Raw genomic sequence first — 19,818 nt, 5'->3', positions numbered from 1 at the left:
CTCCTCCATTAGAAGTTTGAAGGCAGAAAAAATTGAGATATAGTAGAAGTAGAAGTACTCTTATTTCTTCATATGCATTAAATTGCCAAGTTCTGTCCATTCTATCACAGAGATACATCTCACATCCTACTTTCTCCACCCAGTGAGCCAGCACTCTAGTTCAGGCTTTCATTATATATAACCTGATTGATTTTTGGACACCCAATCTCTTCCCTCTCCAGGTCATCCTCTATATATTTGCTAACTTTATTATTTTGAAAGTCTGACTATGTCTATCCCTTGTTCTAGAAGTTTTCAGTGGCTTATTTATTTGCTTTCCAGATTGCTCAAGCATTGCTCTGATAGCTCTGCATTTATACAAAGGTCCAAGCACCATAGCACTAGCATTACCACTTCATTATCATCTAGGGATCCACATCAGCCATGATAACAGTAATCTCCAACATCAACAAGATGATGATAAATAATAATAATAAATGTAATGAGAATTTCTATAGTACATTACTATTGGTAAAGTATTTTTACAACTACAATCTTTTATCCCTCCCCCAAAGACCTTGGGGGAGATAGTTGTTATTATTATCCCTATTTTACAGATGACAAAACTGGGGCAGATGGAGGTTTAATGACTTAGGTAAATTCAACTAACAAATGTCTAAGCTGGATTGAAACCTGACTCCACATCTGGTGATCTACTCACTATACAATCTAGCTTCCAAGAGATAGTAAAAAAAGTTTTGCCTGGAAGTGCAGGAAAAGATGTTCAGTAGGACAAGAATACTATTAATGATTCCAATCTTCATTGCCTCTCCTGAAAGTCTTGGGGCTGAAAGAACAGGTACTATAGTTATAATTGGGACTGACATAGTTATGAACGACTATCTGAAAAAACTAGCTTCACAAAAGAATCTTGGAAAAAAGTATATCAGATTACATGAAATTAATCAAAGGTAAATTCAAAGAGCAGAAACCAAATTGAATAAAACCATTTATGACAGGAGCTGCAGAACAAATCATATCTTTTCTAATTTCAAGAAATATCACTGCTTTGTAAACAAAAACAGATGGCATGGTAGTTTCACTGGATTTCTGTGAGGATGGTATGCCCCCAGCTAAGATTTTTTTTCTAAGGATGGTTTCAAAAGGGAGAAATGTTAACAATTGGCTGATTTTCTTCAATCACTTGTCATCATAACTGGGTGCTATTTTTTGTCATTTTCACAATACTTAGATTTGGACAATTTTGTACCGAAGTCATTTTAAGCTTAATTCATTTTTATACCTTGATTTATTTAGAATATTTTTTAAATACTGTAAAATTTCAATTACAAATTATATTTAAACCCCACTTCCCATCTACCCCCAAAGAAGCTTAAGTGGCTTCTCAATGATATTAAGATAAAATACATACATCTCCATTTAGCATTCAAAACTCTTCATAATTTGACTCTAACCCATTCTTCCAGACATTTAACAAGTATTTAAATGCTACTGATTGACTACTTGATTCTATGAATCTGAATTAATAATATATTTATGTCATGAAAAGTACCTGTATTTCAGGACAGCAACAATGGAATGAAGAAATCGGAATCATTTGCTGTTATGTGTGTGTGGCAATCCTATTTTAGTAAACAAAGAATTTTTATTTCATTGTTGAAATAGTAAATAGGCAATATCTTCTGTCAGGAGAGCAAATATCTGCTGACAACAGGCATAAGTTAATATCCTCTGTCAAGAGGGCAAATATCTGCTGACAATAGGAATAAGTTTTTCTTGACCATGAAGATATGGTAGGTGTGTGGCACAAGAAGGAGACTGCATTTGGAATCAGAATCTCTCAGTTCAAATCTCAAGCTCGTCACCAGTTCTGTTATGTACGTTGCCAGTAGCCTGCTCTTGTGACTTTAAACAAATAACTTCCTCATCAGTAAAATGAGAGTTGGATTAAAAGACACTTACGGTCCTTTTCAGATCTGATCTGAGATAGTTGATTTTTGAAACCATCCCTTCCAAAGTTACTAGTAATCTCTTAATTGTAAAATCTACCTTCCCCTCCCTCAATTCTCATCCTTCTTAACTCCCCTACATTTGACATCTTCTCCTTCAAACTCTCTTTTCTCCACATGACTGTGACACTGCTATCTACTGGTTCTTCTCCTACCTTCCTGACCACTCCTCCTTAGTCTCCTTTATCCAAATAATAATGGGTGCCCCCTCTAGACTTTGTCCAGAGAACTCCATATTTTTATTGCTCTACATTATTTTACTTGGAGATTTCCTGTGGATTCAATTATCTTCTCAATCCTAATGATTCCCAGATCTACTAACCCTACCTTAATTTCTCACCTAATGCTCCAACATTAGAAGCATTTGCATGGCCAACTGACTATTGAAAATCTTAAAATAAATGAATGATTCATGGTTATATTAAACTCAATACATCCCAAACTGAATTCATTACCTTCCCCCAAGCCTTCCCTTATTCTGAACTATATTATTACTGTTAAGTGGACTTTCTTCTTCCAGTCATTCAGGAGCTATCATTTACTCTTTATTCTTTTGTATTCCATATCCATTCTATTGCCAGGGTCTGTTGTTCCTAACTTCATAACATCTCTTGCTCTCCCATCCCTCATCTCATACTGCCACTCCTTATGCTTTCACTTCACTTTACATTTGGACTATTACAAGGGCCAACTGGATGGTCTCCTTACCTCAAGTCTCTCTGCATTCGAGTTCATTTTCCACTCAGCAGTCAGATTGATTTTCCTAAAGTTCAGATGTGACTATATCAATTCCCTATATTATCAACTCCAGCAGACCTCTATCACACCCAGGGTTAAATCTTAAAAATCCTCTGTTTGGCTTTTAAAGCCTTTTAGAAGCTAGCCCCTTCCTACCTTTCTAGTCTTCTTATACCTTACACTCTTTCCCTACACTACTAGATATTCTTCAGTCCAGTGACAATAGTTTCCTTGTAGTTCCTCAAACAAGACACTCCATCTCTCCACTCCAAGAATTTTTACTAGCTGTCTCCCATGCCTGGATTTCCCTTTCACTTTATCTCTGCCTCCTGGCTTCCCTGGCTACCTTCATGACCTGGCTAAAATCCCACCTTCTATAAAAAGCTTTACCAGATCCCTACTAAAATTAGTACCTTTCCTTGATCTCTAATTTATCCTTTATATATCCTGTTTGTGTATATAATTGTTTTTATATTCTCTCCCTCATTAGGTTGTTAGCACCTTGAGAGCAGAGACAAATTTTTTGGCCTGTTTTTGTATCCCAAGTGCTTAGCAAAATACAGTATATACTTGATAAATGCTTCTGGACTGAATTACTGATGATGATGCAAACTACCTTTGGGCAAACAGCTTAAATTTGAATTCTCTGGATCTCAGTTTTCTTATGATAAAATGAAAAAAAATTAAACTAAATGATCTCTAAGGGATCTCCCAATTTTAGGTCTGGCATTTATTTAGCATCTATGTACCATGTTAATGTTTTACAAATATCTCACAACAAGGCAGGTACTACTGGAAGATAGATAACTGCTATTATTTCCATTTTATAGTTGAGGAAACAGCAGCAGACAGAAATTACAGGACTTGCCTAGGATTGTAGTAAGTATGTGTGTCTAGATTTGAACTTATGTCTTTCTGAGTCCAGGCTCAGCATTCTAACCACTGTTCTATTTATTGTGCCACTTAGCTATCTCTGGACAGCTTGGACAAGTAAGTTACTTTACCTTTCAGAACTTTAGCGTTCATTTTTGTAAAATAAAGGAATTTGACTAGATGGCATCAAAGGCCCTCCTCCGTCTTCCATGTCCATATTGTCTATCCGTTCAGACACACTCTTCCAAAAAGACATGTGTCCTCAAGAAACACACACATTTCTCTACTTTTGCCTTTGCATCCCAAGGGTCTGGCACAAAGGAAGCATTGAATACATGCTTGAAGTAATGAATATGAATTTTATCCTTTGCTATGAAATTCCTTGTACCTCATTTCATCATGTTAGGAACTAGAATTGTAGTGAATGGCATTGATGTCATCAAGGTAATCCAGCACACATGTATTGAGGTAGCTATGTAGTCAAAAGATGAAAGAGTAAGTGAGGCAATTGTAAGCAATATCAGAGCACAAGAGAGCTAACAGTAGAATATAGTTTAGGTTACCCCCCAAAAAAAAAACTCTCTTTCTTGAACTTTAGTCCTCCCTTATTAGCCAAGGTATCTCAAACTCATCATATCCTTCAAAGAATTCATTGTTTCCTCCTTTGAACCCATCCCTCTTTTTTTCTATTTCTGTCAAATGTTACCACTATCCTTCTGGTCTCTTCAATTCACAACCCCAGAGTCATCTTCAGCTCCCCATTCTCTCCCTCTACTTTCCATTTTTCCCCTCCTGGATTCTGGTGTAAGAGGAAGGGAGATCCTTATAATGATTGTTCCTCCATTCTTTCTTAAAATCCTCTTCTAGGTTACTTCCTCTCCAGGCAAAGGAGGATGTCAGGGGAAAATCAAATATTTATTTGCTTTTCCTTTGCCTCCTGTGTCCACTTTTATATAATTTAGGCAGTTGTACAAGGTTCTGGAGCTCTGAGTAGTATGATAGAGTAAAGAAAAAAAAAGGATACACCTCTGGTCACCAGACCTTAAACCTCACTATTTGTCCTTCATGGTAAAGTGCAGGGCTAAGGGGGTAGAGTTCATTGGAAAAACTGTTTTAACCAAGAAGATAAAGTGGAAAAATTGTAGAGGGTCACAGACAATGGAGGAACACTGGATGAGGTATAAGACCCTTCAGCCCAGAGGGAACCTGTTAACAATGTCTGGTTGGGCTTCCCATATCTCCTAAGGGCTCTCAGCCTTCCTGAGAAGTCAGGGGGCAATGATAACCTGTGTTGTTATTGAAGCAGAGTTATACCAGGTGGAAGAGTGATACCAAGTGACAAACTACATAAAATAGCAAGTTGTTTATGTGGTCCCACTTGTGTAGTATATACTTAGAGCATATCCAGTGTTGTTTTGGTTACATAAGGGTATGAAGGTATATGAGGGTGAAAGAACTGGGAATAAATGTACTCCATATTTCCACCATCCTTGGGAATCCTGCCTCATCACTTTCCCATTAAGATGGTATATTTTAATCACCCTAACATGGGGACTCTAGAAAGCACAGTATGTTTTGTCACCTCAACTTGGGGGTTCTAGAAAGCAGGACACAACATTTGGTGCCCAACTTGGGACTCTACAAAGCAGGACACAATATTTTTATCGCCCTGGTGTGGGGACTCTAGAAAAAATGGTATGTTTTGTCACCCAATTTGAGGGCTCTTGAAAGCAGACACAACAAAAAATTATTACCCTTTGCACAATTTGTATTTTTAAATAAAGTTTAGTTGTTGATTTAAAAAAAAAAGTTTAAGTTCTAGTTGCTTTAGTTTGATGAATAATAAGAAGGTCCTCTGTGACTGTGTATTAAATAAATCTTTGCCTTCAAAAAATTTCCTGGGTACAGAGAAAGTACTACATGTGTCTATGGTGATGATTGAAGTGAAAACTTCAGGTGGATAGAGGAAATTCAGTTACAGAGAAATTAGTTAATTATCAATTGGTAAGTATTCATTAAGTACTATGTGCTAGGCACTGTGCTGAGCGCTGGGGATACAAAATAAAACAAAGCTAGCTATTTCATTCTGAAAGCAATGTGCACATTAGGGGAAAAAAAAGGAGAAACAGAAGAAAGCATTAAAAATGAGTTCATAAAATAACATTCACAATGACATGAATATTTGCACAGGAACTGGATGTTTGTGCTATTATAAAGCAAACTAGAGTTATAAAAAGGAAAATATATATATATATATACACACACACATACACACACATATATATAAGCATTTTTCAGGGGAAACTTCTTTGTGAACTTAATTTTTTTCTTTTGATGCCTTTTTCAATCAAGAACAAAGCCTGTCAAGTTCTTTAAAAAGAAGCTAGACTCTCATTAGACTGGAATTATATAGGTGCAGCCAGACTTTCAGATGAGAACAGAGTGGCCTTCCCAGTGCAGGGTAGGAAGTCCATCAGTAGGTGCCTTCGATGTACCAGACACTGTGCTAAGTGAAAGGAATATAAAAGTGATAAAAGATAGTCTGCTCTCATGGAGCTCAACAATATTATCTAACAAACAAGTCAAGCTGCATATCAGGAATGGGGAGGCTTAGAGGTTCATGTATCAGTTCATCAATTGACTTAATTTCAAGACTTCAGACAAGTCTCTTTTCTCTCTGTCTCTGAATCTTCATGTGCATAAGGAAGATGACCAAAACAATTACTTCTGAGAAAAATATGAATGATTGGGATAGTATCTTAGAATTAAAGGTTCCACATGAAACTTGAAGGACCCAAAGATTTCATCATCATGTTCCCTTCTACCACTAACACACTTCATAGTTCCTCTACAAATTGCTATGATCCCCCTCAAAAAATTCATCACCTGTTGACTATAAGCTTATGACAACAAGCCTCTCTGACCTTAATTAGGTGATCCTTCAGATGACAGAAAGAGCCCCTCACTAGCTCCTATTTGAAACTCTTCCAGATAGTTAGGACCTAGAAACACTTCTTTTTTTACCTGACTTTAAACAATCTGGACTTAACTTCTCACCACTACAAGACATCAGAGTAAAATTGGAGGGAGAGGGCTATAGCAATAAGCACTCTTGGGTCAGATGTCATGTAGCATATGTAAGTATAAGATTTTTAGATCACTTTGGCATTAGTTTTGTTCAGCTTGAATGCTCTAGAGGATAAAACCATGAGCAATAGGGAAAAGCTATAAAGAAGCCAGTTTAGGCTTAGGTGAATTTCCTACCAGGGAAAAGAAAAAAACCCCAAACTTTATAATTTTAGAGTTGTCCCTAAATGGAATGGGATACCTGGAGAGGTGATGGGTTCCTCTGCCACAGAATTCTTTAAGCAGGGATTAAATAACCATTTATTGGATATTTTATAATAGTGATTTCTTTCACGTGTTAACGGACTATATCAGTCTCTAAATTGCGGGTGGTTAGAGCCAAACTGAGCAGGCTAGAGACAGAAATCAAATAGAAGTTTAATTTCAAAGTGAGAGAAATGGCTTGCAAGCAAGGAGAGTTAGACACTTGTACTGGAGCCCATCCGTAGTGGGGGAACCCGAGGTAGTGTGGGGAGATTTCAATACTTATATCAATGACTACATAGTGAGCTGCAGCCAATGAGGGGTAACATAAACAAGAGATAAGTTTGATTTGTAGCAGCGCTTCATGACCAGAACATGGGTACTTGTCTGAGCTTGTCCAGTGCTTGTCCAAGCTCAGAGAGTACCAGGTGCTGGTCAAAGTATACAATAGTTATCTAATTTTGCCAGAGGCTAAGCACAAAAGATTGTTGTTATGCCAAACTCAGGCTTTTGCATAAAAAAGAAACTGAGAACCAAAGCTGAATTTGCTCAGAATAATCAACTACATTTTTATCAACAGATTCTCATCATCTCTTTCCTGGATTGTTGTAATAATCTAATAATTGATAACCTTGTTTCAAGCCTCTCCTTTCTCCAATCCATACTTCACATAACTGCCAAAGTGATATCCTTAAAGGTCTGAACATGTCACTCCTCTGTCAAATAGATTCCAATGCACCTCTAGGAGAGTATATCTCCATACTCATACCATCTCTAGTATCAAAAATGAAATAATTTGTTTGATCCCAAGTAATAGAATCTCGACTTAAACTCCCAATCTAGAATCCTATGCTGCAAAGAATGTCTCTAAACAGTATCAAATACAGTGGTTAGTACCCAGGAAACACACACACACACACACAGTCTCCACTGAATGTTATACAGGATAGTGGGTGGTCTGGAGGAGAGTAACACAAACAAGAATGGTCACTTGAAGCTAAAAAACATGTCACCTAAAATACTCCCTCTTTAAAAAAAAAAAAAAGAGCAGAATGTTTACCTATAATATAGCATCATTCTAATTCACACATCCCACCTGTGACATTATGGGGAACCTTAACCTGTAGGCTATCTCTATGTCATCTTTTCCACTCAGGGCAGCTCACAGATTTTGTTTGCTTCTCATTGAAAAAAAAAAAAGAAAAAAGAAAAGAAAAAAGTACCCTGTGCCATATAAGGCAAGAGGAAGTTTCAAGCTCTAGAGTGTTTGGCTGGCTATGTCTGTGTGTGACAGCCCCATGATGCTTCTTCCTGTCTCCGTTACATTGTGAATTTCCACCTGCCCCCACTCTCTGCTTATAATGCACAACACATGAGCTTAGAACTGTTCAGTCTCCTTCTTCAGCAGTGGATTAGTTGTGGCAGAGTGTCATGCTGTTTCTCCCATTTTGTACAGTTCATCAGAGGTGAAAGAACTCTGGCTGAAGACCCTCCGAGGGTAAGTACTTTGGATTACCACTAAGTAATAAATATGAAGTCTCGCCTAATCATGGATAATTGACAGTACCATCTAAGCGAACAGCTGCATGTCTCAAAGATTCTGAGTGCCGAAATGTGCTATCTCTACTATTACATCTGCTGGATTTGTTCTCTTTGCCTCTACAAATAGCTAAATTCCTGAGAAAGGCAAAAATCTTGATCATTTAAAAGCTGTTTTGACATCAGTTGGCATTGAATGATGGATGAAAAATCATTCGTTCAAAATTTAAACTCGAATTTGAAAGTAAACAATAATGTATTTTGGAATGGTAATTACTCTCAAACAAATAATTTAGGAAATAAATGAGTTGTAGATCCTCTCTTCAGAGCATCTGGCAACAGAGCTTTTATTTTTATTTTTTAAATCATTTTCTCTCAAAATAATTTTAAAAGTCTGTTTTTAGCAAAAGCAACACTGCAATTGACTCAGAGTGAGCTTAACTCTCCTGCCTGTTCCTTTATTCCAGGCAGAATCAAGAGAAGAGAGGAATAAAGTTCATCACCATTCAATCAGTCCAAGCTCTGATGAAGGTGTTAAGTGGCTGCAATGCTGTAAGTATCCCAACTGTTTTTAAGAATTCGTGTTTCTTACAGGTTAGAGCCCCAAGACTATTCATCACTCTCATGTTCTGTTCTCTTTTCTTTTTCTTACAGTCCAAAACACTAAATGCCAATGACATGGAAACTTTAATTGAGTGTCAGTCAGAGGTAAGTAGTAAATTAAATATTTGATCTTGGACCAGAATTTCAATTCATTTGAGCCCTTGTTTGGGATAGATATATAAAGATACAAAAGTGAAACAATGTAGCATGAAAAAAGCCTTGATTTTGGAGTTTGAACGCCCAGGGTCAAATCCTAGTTCTAGTACTTATGTTATATGGTCATTTGGGTCTGTCTGAACCTCAATTTCTTTCTCTATAAAATGATCTCTAAAGTCTCATCCAGTCTAAAGCTATCATTCCATAATGTAGCAATTTGAATTTCCACTGAAGCCAGACTCTGCTACATATTATTTCTTAGAGTTATATTAATTAATTCTAGAGAATTGTATAATTATTATATAATGTCTCAACATCAGAAGCAATGAGTTACATAATTAATTCTAGAGAAGCAGAGAAATTATATAATTAATATACAGAATAAGACATATTTTGGGATATAGTTAATATAGGAATTTGTTTTGCTCTATTGTGCATATTTGTTATGAGGGTTTGAATTGTTTGGGTTTGTTTGTTTGTTTTCATCCAGGGGAGAAAATGCATGTTTGCTCATTTAAAAATTTTAATTTAAAAAATGATTAATTTTAGACTCCAGGAATTGACTTAATATATTCTAATTTCTTTTAAAATAAGCAAAACATCCTCCGTGTCATATGTAGAGTTGATTTAGATAGAGGATTGCTTTAATAAAGCATATTAATATGCTTTAATAAAGCATATCTAATAAAAGAAAAAGGATTTCTAACAGAGATAAATATCTTTCTAGGGTGATGTCAAAGAACACCACTTGCTGCCACAATGTGATAGTGAAGATGGGATTTGCCACCTGATTGGTGAGTTTCAAAAATAAACTTATATCTTATATAAATGTTCTTGGTTTGCAAAACCACAAAGGCTTCAGTACTAGGAATTTCTGTTTTATAAGTGCTCTGTTAACCACTAGAGAACATTAACACTTAAATGACTTTACCCTGTGGGCTCAGGAACAGATGGCTCAGAAAAAGGCGGCAGAGTGTTCTCTCTAGAACCTTCTCTTAAAAGCTCTGGCTCAGTTTAATGACTACCTCTTACACTTCTGATGATATCATTCCAGGACTGAGGGAACAATGTGCATGTAAATACTACAAACATGACATATTTTGCAACTCTCTCTTCTCTCTTTTAGTACCTTAGACCTTAGATATTTTAGTAATTTTTGCTTTTATGTTAAAACCTCTGGTAATTGTACCACCACCAACATTCTTCAACTCAATTTTTATAGTTTTTTCAGTATATTTCATCCAAATGAAGTCCTAGTGGCTCTCCTGAGCTTTAACAGGCATTGTACATGGAAACTAGTCAATATGTTTTTATATTAACTAAGAAGCAGCATGGATAGAAAACTGGCTTCAGAACCAGGAAGACTTAGTCCAAGTCGATACACACTAGTTAAGTAACCTAGGCTTAATCACTCAACCTCTCAATGCTCTGGGAAACTCAAAAGACGATGAATTACAAAGAAGGTACTGACATGTATTGATAAAGGAAATTTCTTTACCAGGGAGCAATGCTATTGTAATATCCTCTTTAGGAACTAAAACATAAAGTTGCTAGAATGAGAATTTGTCAAATAAAAGCTCAATTTCTAGTTTGTGAGAAAAAGAATAAAACTTCATGGCTAAGAGTTACACTGAAAATTCCCAAGTGCAAGGTTTGGCTACGGGCATTTTCCCTATTTAGAAATAATAAGAAGACACAGCCCAAGCTGGCTGCTAAAGAAAGCACCAACAGAGATTGCCCCCTCGTGGCCAGCTAATGCCATCGTGGTTCCAAAGAATTAGGGCTGGTTTTACTCTCTCATCTTTATACTAACTTCCTCTCAGAGAGTTTCATTTTCTTCATCTGCATAATAGGGAAATAAGAATACAGAGTCATTTCACAGAAGGATGTAACCCACGGATAAGTGTCCGGCCAGAAATGGCCAGGGTGGTTATTAAAACCACCATTTTCAGACTAGATTGTTGGTGATCCACATGTTGTTTCGCTGACCTTCTAGAGAAAATTCTTGCCTCAGCATAAAAACAGGAAAGGTGGAGACTTGTAGTTGTCTTGGTGTTGATGTTTAGGGTTCAGTTGTCCTGGTGATAATATGGTTGCTTTCAGTCAGGGTTTTCTTGATTGTCTCTTTTACCCTCTCTGCTCCACATTATATGTATTTATTTATGTCCCATTAGCTACATGACAATTCGGTCTAAGTTGTCTCTTCCTTGCTGTTATTTGGCACAGAAAATAAGAAGAGAAAGGTGATACCGTGGCCTTTCCCCATGAGAAGGACAGCTTCTTCATCAGATTCTTCTGGACCTTTAGCACCAGAATGGAAACCTTCCCTATTTGACCAGCCCTTGTCAATAATCTGCAATGACAATGACGTCCTTCCCCAGCCCATTCAGGTAGACTGGGTTCCAAAGCCACTTCGGTTCTGTCTTCCTGTTGAATGTCAACTCTTGCTGAGACTTTTTAAGTAGCTCCCTAGTTATTCCCTAGTGGTCCTTTTCTTTTTGGAACAGAATTTGCAATCATGAGCACATCAGGGAAATGCATGCTCTCCTCCCTCCTTCCCAAGGGAAGACTCAACATCCCCAGTCTTGCAGACTTTCGATAAGATAATGTATAAAGATAATAATCTATAAGAGATGTAGAATATTGTGAACACACAATGTTCAACACTCAATATATTTCTATCAGGGCTTCTCAAGCTGGGCTCCATAAACTTTGAGGTTTTTTTTTTTTTTCAACATTTTGGTAACTATATTGCAATATAATTGGTTTCCTTTGTACTGCTATATTTTCTATGTTTAAAAACATTATTCTGAGAAAGGGGTTCACCAGACTACCAAAGGGGATCATGACACTAAAAAGAAATAAAGAAGCCCTGGTATATGAGATGGGCTTATAGCAGAGGGAGCTAGAGGTGAATTTGAGTAAATTCAAATTACATAGCAATACAAATTGCTATGTAAAATAACTACAGCATTTCCCATGAGTACCTTTCCTTGTAAGCTGGGCAATGCTGAAGAGAGTAGTGAAAGAAAGAGATCTATGTATAAAAACTGCTAGTTTGAGGTTTCTGACATTTCTGGCACAAAACTTGAAAAAGGAGCAACTTGATGCAAAAGGCATTGTGATGCTAGGATTGACCCTGAATTTGAGACAAAAATAATCTCTCCCCAATCTTGATATGATCTTAGGCCCATGAGCCTCAGCAAATTAGGGGTCTAGGATTTGCTTCAGCCAATCCAATAAATGTAATTATTTTTCATTTCTATATGTATTTCCTCTAGGAAATTCTTAATATTCTTCGGAACAAAGGCCCCTCAACAGAAGGAATATTCAGAAAGGCTGCCAATGAGAAGGCCCGAAAAGAGCTTAAAGAAGAACTCAACTCTGGAGGAATGGTCAATTTGGAGACCAGACCTGTGCACCTATTGGCTGCAGTTTTTAAGGTAAATTTATATTATGAGTGATAAATCATAAATCTAGAACTGGAAGGGATCTCTAGCGGCCATCTAGTCCCACTCCTTCATTTTATAGATAAGGAAACTGAGGTATAAATTGCCCAAGTCAATAGATAGCAAGTACATAGGCTAATATTCAAATTAGGGCTGAAATGATAGCTATAGATTGAGGATTATAATGAATTTGTGACCGATTATTTTAATAAAATAAGTACTTACAAAATTCTAAGATTCAGAAAACTTGCTTTTTAAAGGCTGACATTTCAGTGAACTTTCCCTTATTCATACTCTCGTTTACCCCAAATTCTTGTAGGAATAGGAAACACCAAAACTGATTTTTAACCAGTCTCATTTAAAATATACTTCTGTTTTTAGTTCATACCTGGAAATATAATTTTATACTTGCCAGCAGCTAATCATTGAAGAGCAATGTGAAATAGAATAGTTTCCCCAATGAGATCATAGGAATAAGATAAATGTATTAAGGTAGGAACTGGTTTCCTGGGAAGGAATCTATCAAAGATATTGGCATATTCCACAACAGATAGTTGTTAAGCTACATACCTTTTCTTCAAATAGGATTTCCTCAGGAGTATCCCACTGAAACTTCTTTCATCAGATCTATTTGAAGAATGGATGACAGCCCTAGAGAAGCCAAATGAGGAGGACAAAATTGAGAGCCTGAAACAGTAAGTAATAAAAACAATTGATTTCTGGAATCAATTCTCTACAACAAAAGACATGGGATCAGAAACTGAGAGAAGCAAGGGGTTTCATAAGTCTAACCTTAGGCAATAAGCTAGAATATTTTATGGCTGAATTTTATAAGATCATAGAGTTGTTAAAAATTGGATAACTTGTTCACCATCCACCAGAATGTGAAAACTAGGCAGCATTGGAAGCTTGAAAGACATAGGTTGTTGTGAATCCAATAAAAGGAAATAAAAGGAACTTTTACAAAGCAGACAATAAATGGATAGAATTCATTATACCAAGAAACAGTTTTGAATAAAAATATAGTTTTGAGGAACTTTTAACTAAATTCATGAATGATAAATCCATTAAAATTTATTAAACAAAACTAAGGGTTTCTAGGGACACCTCACCTTCTGAATTTGAAATCACATAGAATGATTGAGCTAGCCTACAAAATACTCCCCCTCTATGATCCTTCCAGATACAGAATATGGAATGGAACAATAAAACAGTCCATCTTCCTCAGGGCTAGCATTCTTATGGAAATTATCTAGAAGTAAATAAGTTTATCAATATAAACATATTTAATATTCAATGTATTCAATATTAAATATAACAATTAAATTCAGTATGTTCATTATTCAATTTAAGTACATCTTTCAAGGGACTATATATTTGAATAAGTAATAAAAGCTAGATCTATTAGTGAAAAGATAATCCTAAAATCACCAGGAACATGCTCTGCAGATAACTGCAGATTATGTAAACATCATGTTTTCTGCACATGACTGAATAGCTAAAGTACAACTTAGCATAGAAGACACTGAAGTCTTGTGATGGTTTTTTTTTTTCCTTCAAAAGAAGCATTTTAAGATTATCTCAATAGAAGAATTCAAAATACTTTTCAAACACCAATTCTTTTTCTGTGAGAAGGGAAACAAGAAATACCATCCTTCCATTTCACAAACAAAAAGATTGAGATGCCAACATAATTTATAGTTCTTACTAAATATGGTTATCACATTGATTAGCTTCATGAGCACGGCTTGGAAGGTTGTTTTTCTCTCAGTCTTTGATATGTTTGCTGCCTTTATTTGGTTATGGCTGCAGCTCAAAGAAATACCCAAGATCATATACTATGGAAATAAATTCTACAGTGTCCAAAAATGAGGAAAAATCAGTCTCAGCTGCTAACAGGTAGTTCATACAAGATGACTTTCAAGTATAAAACAAGACTACAGAGCTTTCTTGAATCATAAAATTATGGTGTTAGAAGGAATTTCATTTGCAGTCATGCTTGAAAATTACATCTAGTAGTATTTAAATGTGGTGACATGAGTATTTTTGTTTATAAAGGCCTTACTTAGTAAGTCTTTACAGCCCTTTGGTGAATCAGTTTCATGGGTATACTCAGCTAGCTGCCACTGAACATTTCTGAATGGAAGTTTCTCAATGCTAAGTTTTATCTGATCTGTACATGTATGTTTTGTTCTTCTAATTATCCTCATTTTAAAAGGAAGTGCTAGTTAATACAGGGCAAGGAGGATCACTTGAATATTCTGCAGGTTACCATCATCAAATTAGTTTTATTTTAAGTCTTTTTTACCTCTTATTTTAGGGTTGCAAAGAAATTACCAAGAGCAAATCTCCTGCTGCTAAAGCATTTGATATGTGTGCTTTACTACATCAGCAAGAATTCAGATGTCAGCAAGATGGACTCAAGCAATCTTGCCATTTGTATCGGACCCAACATGTTGACCCTCAACAGTGACCAAAATCTGTCTTTTGATGCTCAGAAAGAGTTAAACAACAAGGTTTGTTTCTCCCCATCTTTGGGAACTTTCTCCTTTATAAATTTCCTTCTATTACTATTATTGCAGAAAAAAATCAGGATTGCTAAATTGCCTTGTTTGGGTCAAAATTCTAATGAAAAGAAGAAAATTCAATATGAATTTATTTTTATTAATTTTCTTATCATTTAACATAGATCCATGTTCCCATCCAAAAGTTTTGTAACTTACCATTCAATATGAATTATTATTCCAATCATGCTGTCAACCAGAAAAAGCCAGAAATTATGACATTAGTCATATTACACACACACACACACACACACACACACACACGGCTTTTCCTTTTAGTGCACTACCCCTTATAGTAGCTGATTATATAAAATATGGGAAACAATCTAAGAAATACAAAATGGACAATTTTTACAAAAAGATTTTTAAAAAGAAGAAAATGCAATTGTCTTTGATGAAACCAATCCCTATAATTTTAATAGTATTGACTAGAAATTAATGACTAGGTCTTTCATTTTCTTGTATGTTACTTCAAATGAACCCATGAGTACTTAGTTAATAAAAAAAAAATTTTTTTTAAGAAGCTGCTGGGTTCCATATAAATCTGTCAACATTTGCTCTTGTGTTTTTCTCACAGGTTAAGACATTGGTGGAATTCCTCATTGATAACTGCTCTGAAATATTTGGAGAGGACATCCCAGGGCATTCCCCTAGCATCACTTCTGAGGACTCTTTGGAGCACACTGACTGTTCAGGTACTATCTGGACTATGTATTAACTGCCATTACAATGAAGTCTATACCTAGGCAGAAGCAAATAATTTCAATTGCCAAATACATTAAATAGTTACAGCATTCCTTTTTAATCAATATTTTGATAGATTTTTTTTAGTACATTTCTGTTACTTCCCAGTGATTCCTTCCCATTCCATTCCCACTAATGGAATCCAGAGACATTATATCACTTCATATCCAGTTTCTTGTGTGATTATTAGGAAAAGCCATCTTGGTAGCCCTTGAATTATCCAACTTTCAATTCTTAATATTAATTTAATTAATATCCAACTTTAATTCTGGATCATTTCTTAAGAACCACTTGTCCTTTTTTATGTACATCATGGAAAGCTGCTAACAGTGAGCACTGTTAAACATGAGAGGCAGGCAGTAGGTTATAGCTAGAATACTGAATTCATACTCAGAGAACCTGCATTCCAAACATAGGCTCTGTCATGCATTGTGCAACTTTGAGTCCATTTTCTTTCTTTGCTGAATTTCTTGTTACGTGCATTTCTTCTAGTACTTTTCTTTTTCTCTGTCATCTCCCTCCCAAAATAACAGGTCCTAAAAGACATAAAAGTTCCATTTTTGCAAAAAGCAAATTTCCTATTAGCCCAAACTTCCAGGAATCCAACAGGATTTTACAGAGCTATAGTTGGGATTAAAAAGGATCAGCCACAGCAATGCATTTTTCTGAAATCAAATGTGCACATCATGAAGTCTAAATGTTGTTTAATTTAATTTCTCCCCAGATATATCAACTTTGCAAAATGACTCAGCTTATGAGAGTACAGATGCTGATACAGAAGGCAGCAGCAGCATTGGCTGTCAAAACAAGAAGTTCCCAAGCACCAAAGGACCAGTCAGTGACTTGGAGGATGGAAAATCTCTTCATGGGTCAAGGCCAGGGTCTGTTGTCTCTTATGCCAATTTACTAAAATGCTCACTCAGCACTCAAGAAAGGAGGTATTCAGAGCCCAGCAAGCCATCCTCTAAAGACTGTCTTGAAAGCAGGATCACAAGCCAGAAACTGACTAAGAGTGAGGATAATTTCAGCATCCCTAAGGCAAGCTCCTGCTTTGGGAATCAAGAAGCTAAAGACTCATTTCCAGAAGAGTGTTTCCCTACTCCACAGCGCAGGAAACAAAAATCATTGGGTCTTCAAATAAAGGAAGGAACTTTATGTTCAGAATCATCCATTGAACCTTTCCCCCAAGCCTCCTCCTGTGGTTCCCTGGATAGTTCCTCCGATAGCTCCATCTTTGCCAACTCACCGGTGGTTTCTCCGTCCAGTCCAAAAAGGAACTTTTTCACTAGACATCAGTCCTTTACAACAAAAGCTGCTGAAGCAAACAGTAAGCCTACCAGGGAGAGAAAAAAGCACTCAATGTCATTCTCTTTTGCTACTTCCAAGAAGGTGCCAAACAAAACTCCAACTTGGAGCTCTGTCAGAGACCAGGGGAAAAAGGACCTCAAAAAAGAGAGCCAACTTATTGGCAGAATTGTCCAGAAAAACTGTGCCAAAGCTATGGTTGACTACCAGCCGGCTCCAGAATGTGGGGGTTCAAGGTCACATCTTCTTTCATTTAAAGAAGTGGGTCAGAACATCCCTGGAAGCCCCCCCTCTTATGAGGAGGCAGTCCAATACTGTCGCATTTCCAAAATTCCTCCCTATGGGAGCTGGACAATCCAAAGTATGAAAGACCATGATGGGCACACCAAAAATACACACGACAGAGAAATGCTCAACAGAGACAATATATCATCTGTGGGTGAAACTTGTGCAGTGAGTGGGGATTACAGTGAATCTGGGGAAAGGAAAGGACAAATGCCACGGTCTGAATTTCACCGATTAAGAGTCTTGTCCCAATCTATGCTAAAGAACAAACAGGATTATCTCCTTGGAAGGTGTAGTCAGCCAGTCTTTGAGGCTGACCAAGTTCAATATGTCAAGGAATCCTATGTTTAGGGAGCCAGGTTATATACCACAAAAAGCCCTCAGTGACTTCTGTAAATAAATGGGCTCCCTCAAAAGAACTGCTTCCAAAAACCTTCTTTCCTGAAGGTAAAGAATAAGCTCCTTTTGGAAGTCCATATATGGTCCTTCTCAAAGAGAATGTTTACCCCCCAAAATTGTTATTCATATCTGTATAAATCTGAGTATGTGCAATATGTAATAAATGTATAAACAGACTGTCCATAAAGTAAATACACTGAAGGAATAGTTATATATTGAGTGTTTGTGTTGTGTGTACAAATATTATGCCCAAGATGGCACTAAACTCTCCTTTTGGTTAGGAAGTTTGAAAAAAAAAGAATCCTGCCTTTTCTTTATGCATGCCTTGGAGGAAATGCAAATTTTCTTATTTTCCTAACTATTTCATCTGGAGAAAAAAATCCATTCCCCTGTTGGAAGTTCAACCCAAATAAGAAATTTTACAATAATTAATCACTTGGAAAGATGAAGAAGACAGCTGATAAATAAAAGGAATTCAATTTCTGAATTTTCAGTGGGCCATTAAAATTGGAAAAAAAAATTTAATCTATGGAAAATAGTTAAATGTTATCTTTTTGACTATCTCATTAATCTTGGGGAAATGGATGGAAGTGTGTTAATGTTGCCACTGGCTCCCTGGTAGCACTTTTGAGTTTTTTTTAATTACCATGTTGTTTCTTACTGTTGGATGTCAATATTTTGAAATTTTAAAATACTTGTTGAGGATTGTTTGAATTGTCAATGAAATGACACTACAATAAATCACTTTTTTCCTTTGAAAGCATCAAGTGCTCACTCATTCTTTAGTGACAAGGTTGTATTCTTCCCAGTGGCTAATGAAAAATACCTCAAACAGATGAGAAGAAATATTGGGTTATGAAACTTAATTTCTGATAGAATCATTCTGAGGCCAGAACTTCAAAGCCTGAGAAAAGGATACAAAAAGGCAAAGACATTTGTATTTGTTTAATGTTTTAAACTTTTCCAAAAAGTTCTCACATAAATTGTCTCATCCTGGCTTATCTATTGCGATCATTATAATTGAATAATATCTCATATTTATATAGCACTTTAAATTTTGAAAAGCACCTCATACACTTTATTTCATTTGAGCCTCAAAAAATCCTGTGAATATGTGCTACAGATGAAAAACTGGAAATTTTAGATGTTTAAGCCTAAAATGATCACCAAGCTAGTAAGTATTTGAGGTAAGATTCAAAACCCACATCTTGACTCTTAAGGAAGGCACTCAATCCATTAAGTCATGCTGCTTGTAACATATGACCATTTCACAAATGAAAAATCTTCCATGCCTTATAGTTTCATGATTTGTTATGAATAAAATGATTTCATCACTTGGAAGCTATCCTTCTACACATGGACTTGTCTAAACCTGGCTCATCTTATTGTTTAATGACAGACATGTAGAATATACTACATGGCCCATATTTAATATCAATACTTTAAGGCCTGTTAAGATTTGCCTCAAAGCTCTTTAATTAACATATATACCCAAAGGACTTGTTTTCACTCCTTTGAGCCACTATTTTGCTGGAACCAACTTCAATTGGCTTATGCAAACTTTGTTAAATTTTCAGTGTGAGCATTTATATCTTGGAAACTGACAACTACAAACAAAGATGGTCTTGATTTATTGTTTTTTTGTTAAGATTTTTTAAAATGGAGAAAATGTTAATAATTTTGTACATATAATTAAACATTTACTCATACATCCCTGATTAAGTCATTTTTCTCTCTATCCATTATTTGGGTATACTTTCTTTTTTAAAAAGCTTTTTATTTTCAAAACATATGCATAGATAAGTGCAAGATTCCTTGCAAAAT

At 36.0% G+C, this 19,818-nt stretch overlaps 1 protein-coding gene across 2 annotated transcripts in view; it reads left to right on the top strand.

Moving 5' to 3' along the window:
- Positions 1-18,757, top strand: part of TAGAP (T cell activation RhoGTPase activating protein) — a 94,665-nt gene extending 75,908 nt beyond the window's left edge. The window contains exons 3-12 of one of the 2 annotated variants that reach the window (XM_051998028.1): positions 8,407-8,448; positions 8,957-9,041; positions 9,144-9,197; positions 9,976-10,042; positions 11,475-11,638; positions 12,530-12,691; positions 13,283-13,392; positions 15,018-15,213; positions 15,839-15,956; positions 16,730-18,757. In XM_051998028.1, coding sequence (XP_051853988.1) covers positions 8,407-8,448; positions 8,957-9,041; positions 9,144-9,197; positions 9,976-10,042; positions 11,475-11,638; positions 12,530-12,691; positions 13,283-13,392; positions 15,018-15,213; positions 15,839-15,956; positions 16,730-17,946 — 2,215 coding nt within the window. In that variant the 3' untranslated portion in view covers positions 17,947-18,757. The remainder of the gene's footprint in view (positions 1-8,406; positions 8,449-8,956; positions 9,042-9,143; positions 9,198-9,975; positions 10,043-11,474; positions 11,639-12,529; positions 12,692-13,282; positions 13,393-15,017; positions 15,214-15,838; positions 15,957-16,729) is intronic. The other variant, XM_051998029.1, reaches the window with a different exon arrangement.
- The last annotated feature ends 1,061 nt before the right edge of the window (positions 18,758-19,818 follow it).

Source organism: Antechinus flavipes, chromosome 4, assembly GCF_016432865.1.
Source record: "Antechinus flavipes isolate AdamAnt ecotype Samford, QLD, Australia chromosome 4, AdamAnt_v2, whole genome shotgun sequence".
Taxonomy (NCBI): domain Eukaryota; kingdom Metazoa; phylum Chordata; class Mammalia; order Dasyuromorphia; family Dasyuridae; genus Antechinus; species Antechinus flavipes.
This window is presented reverse-complemented; position numbering and strand designations above follow the sequence as displayed.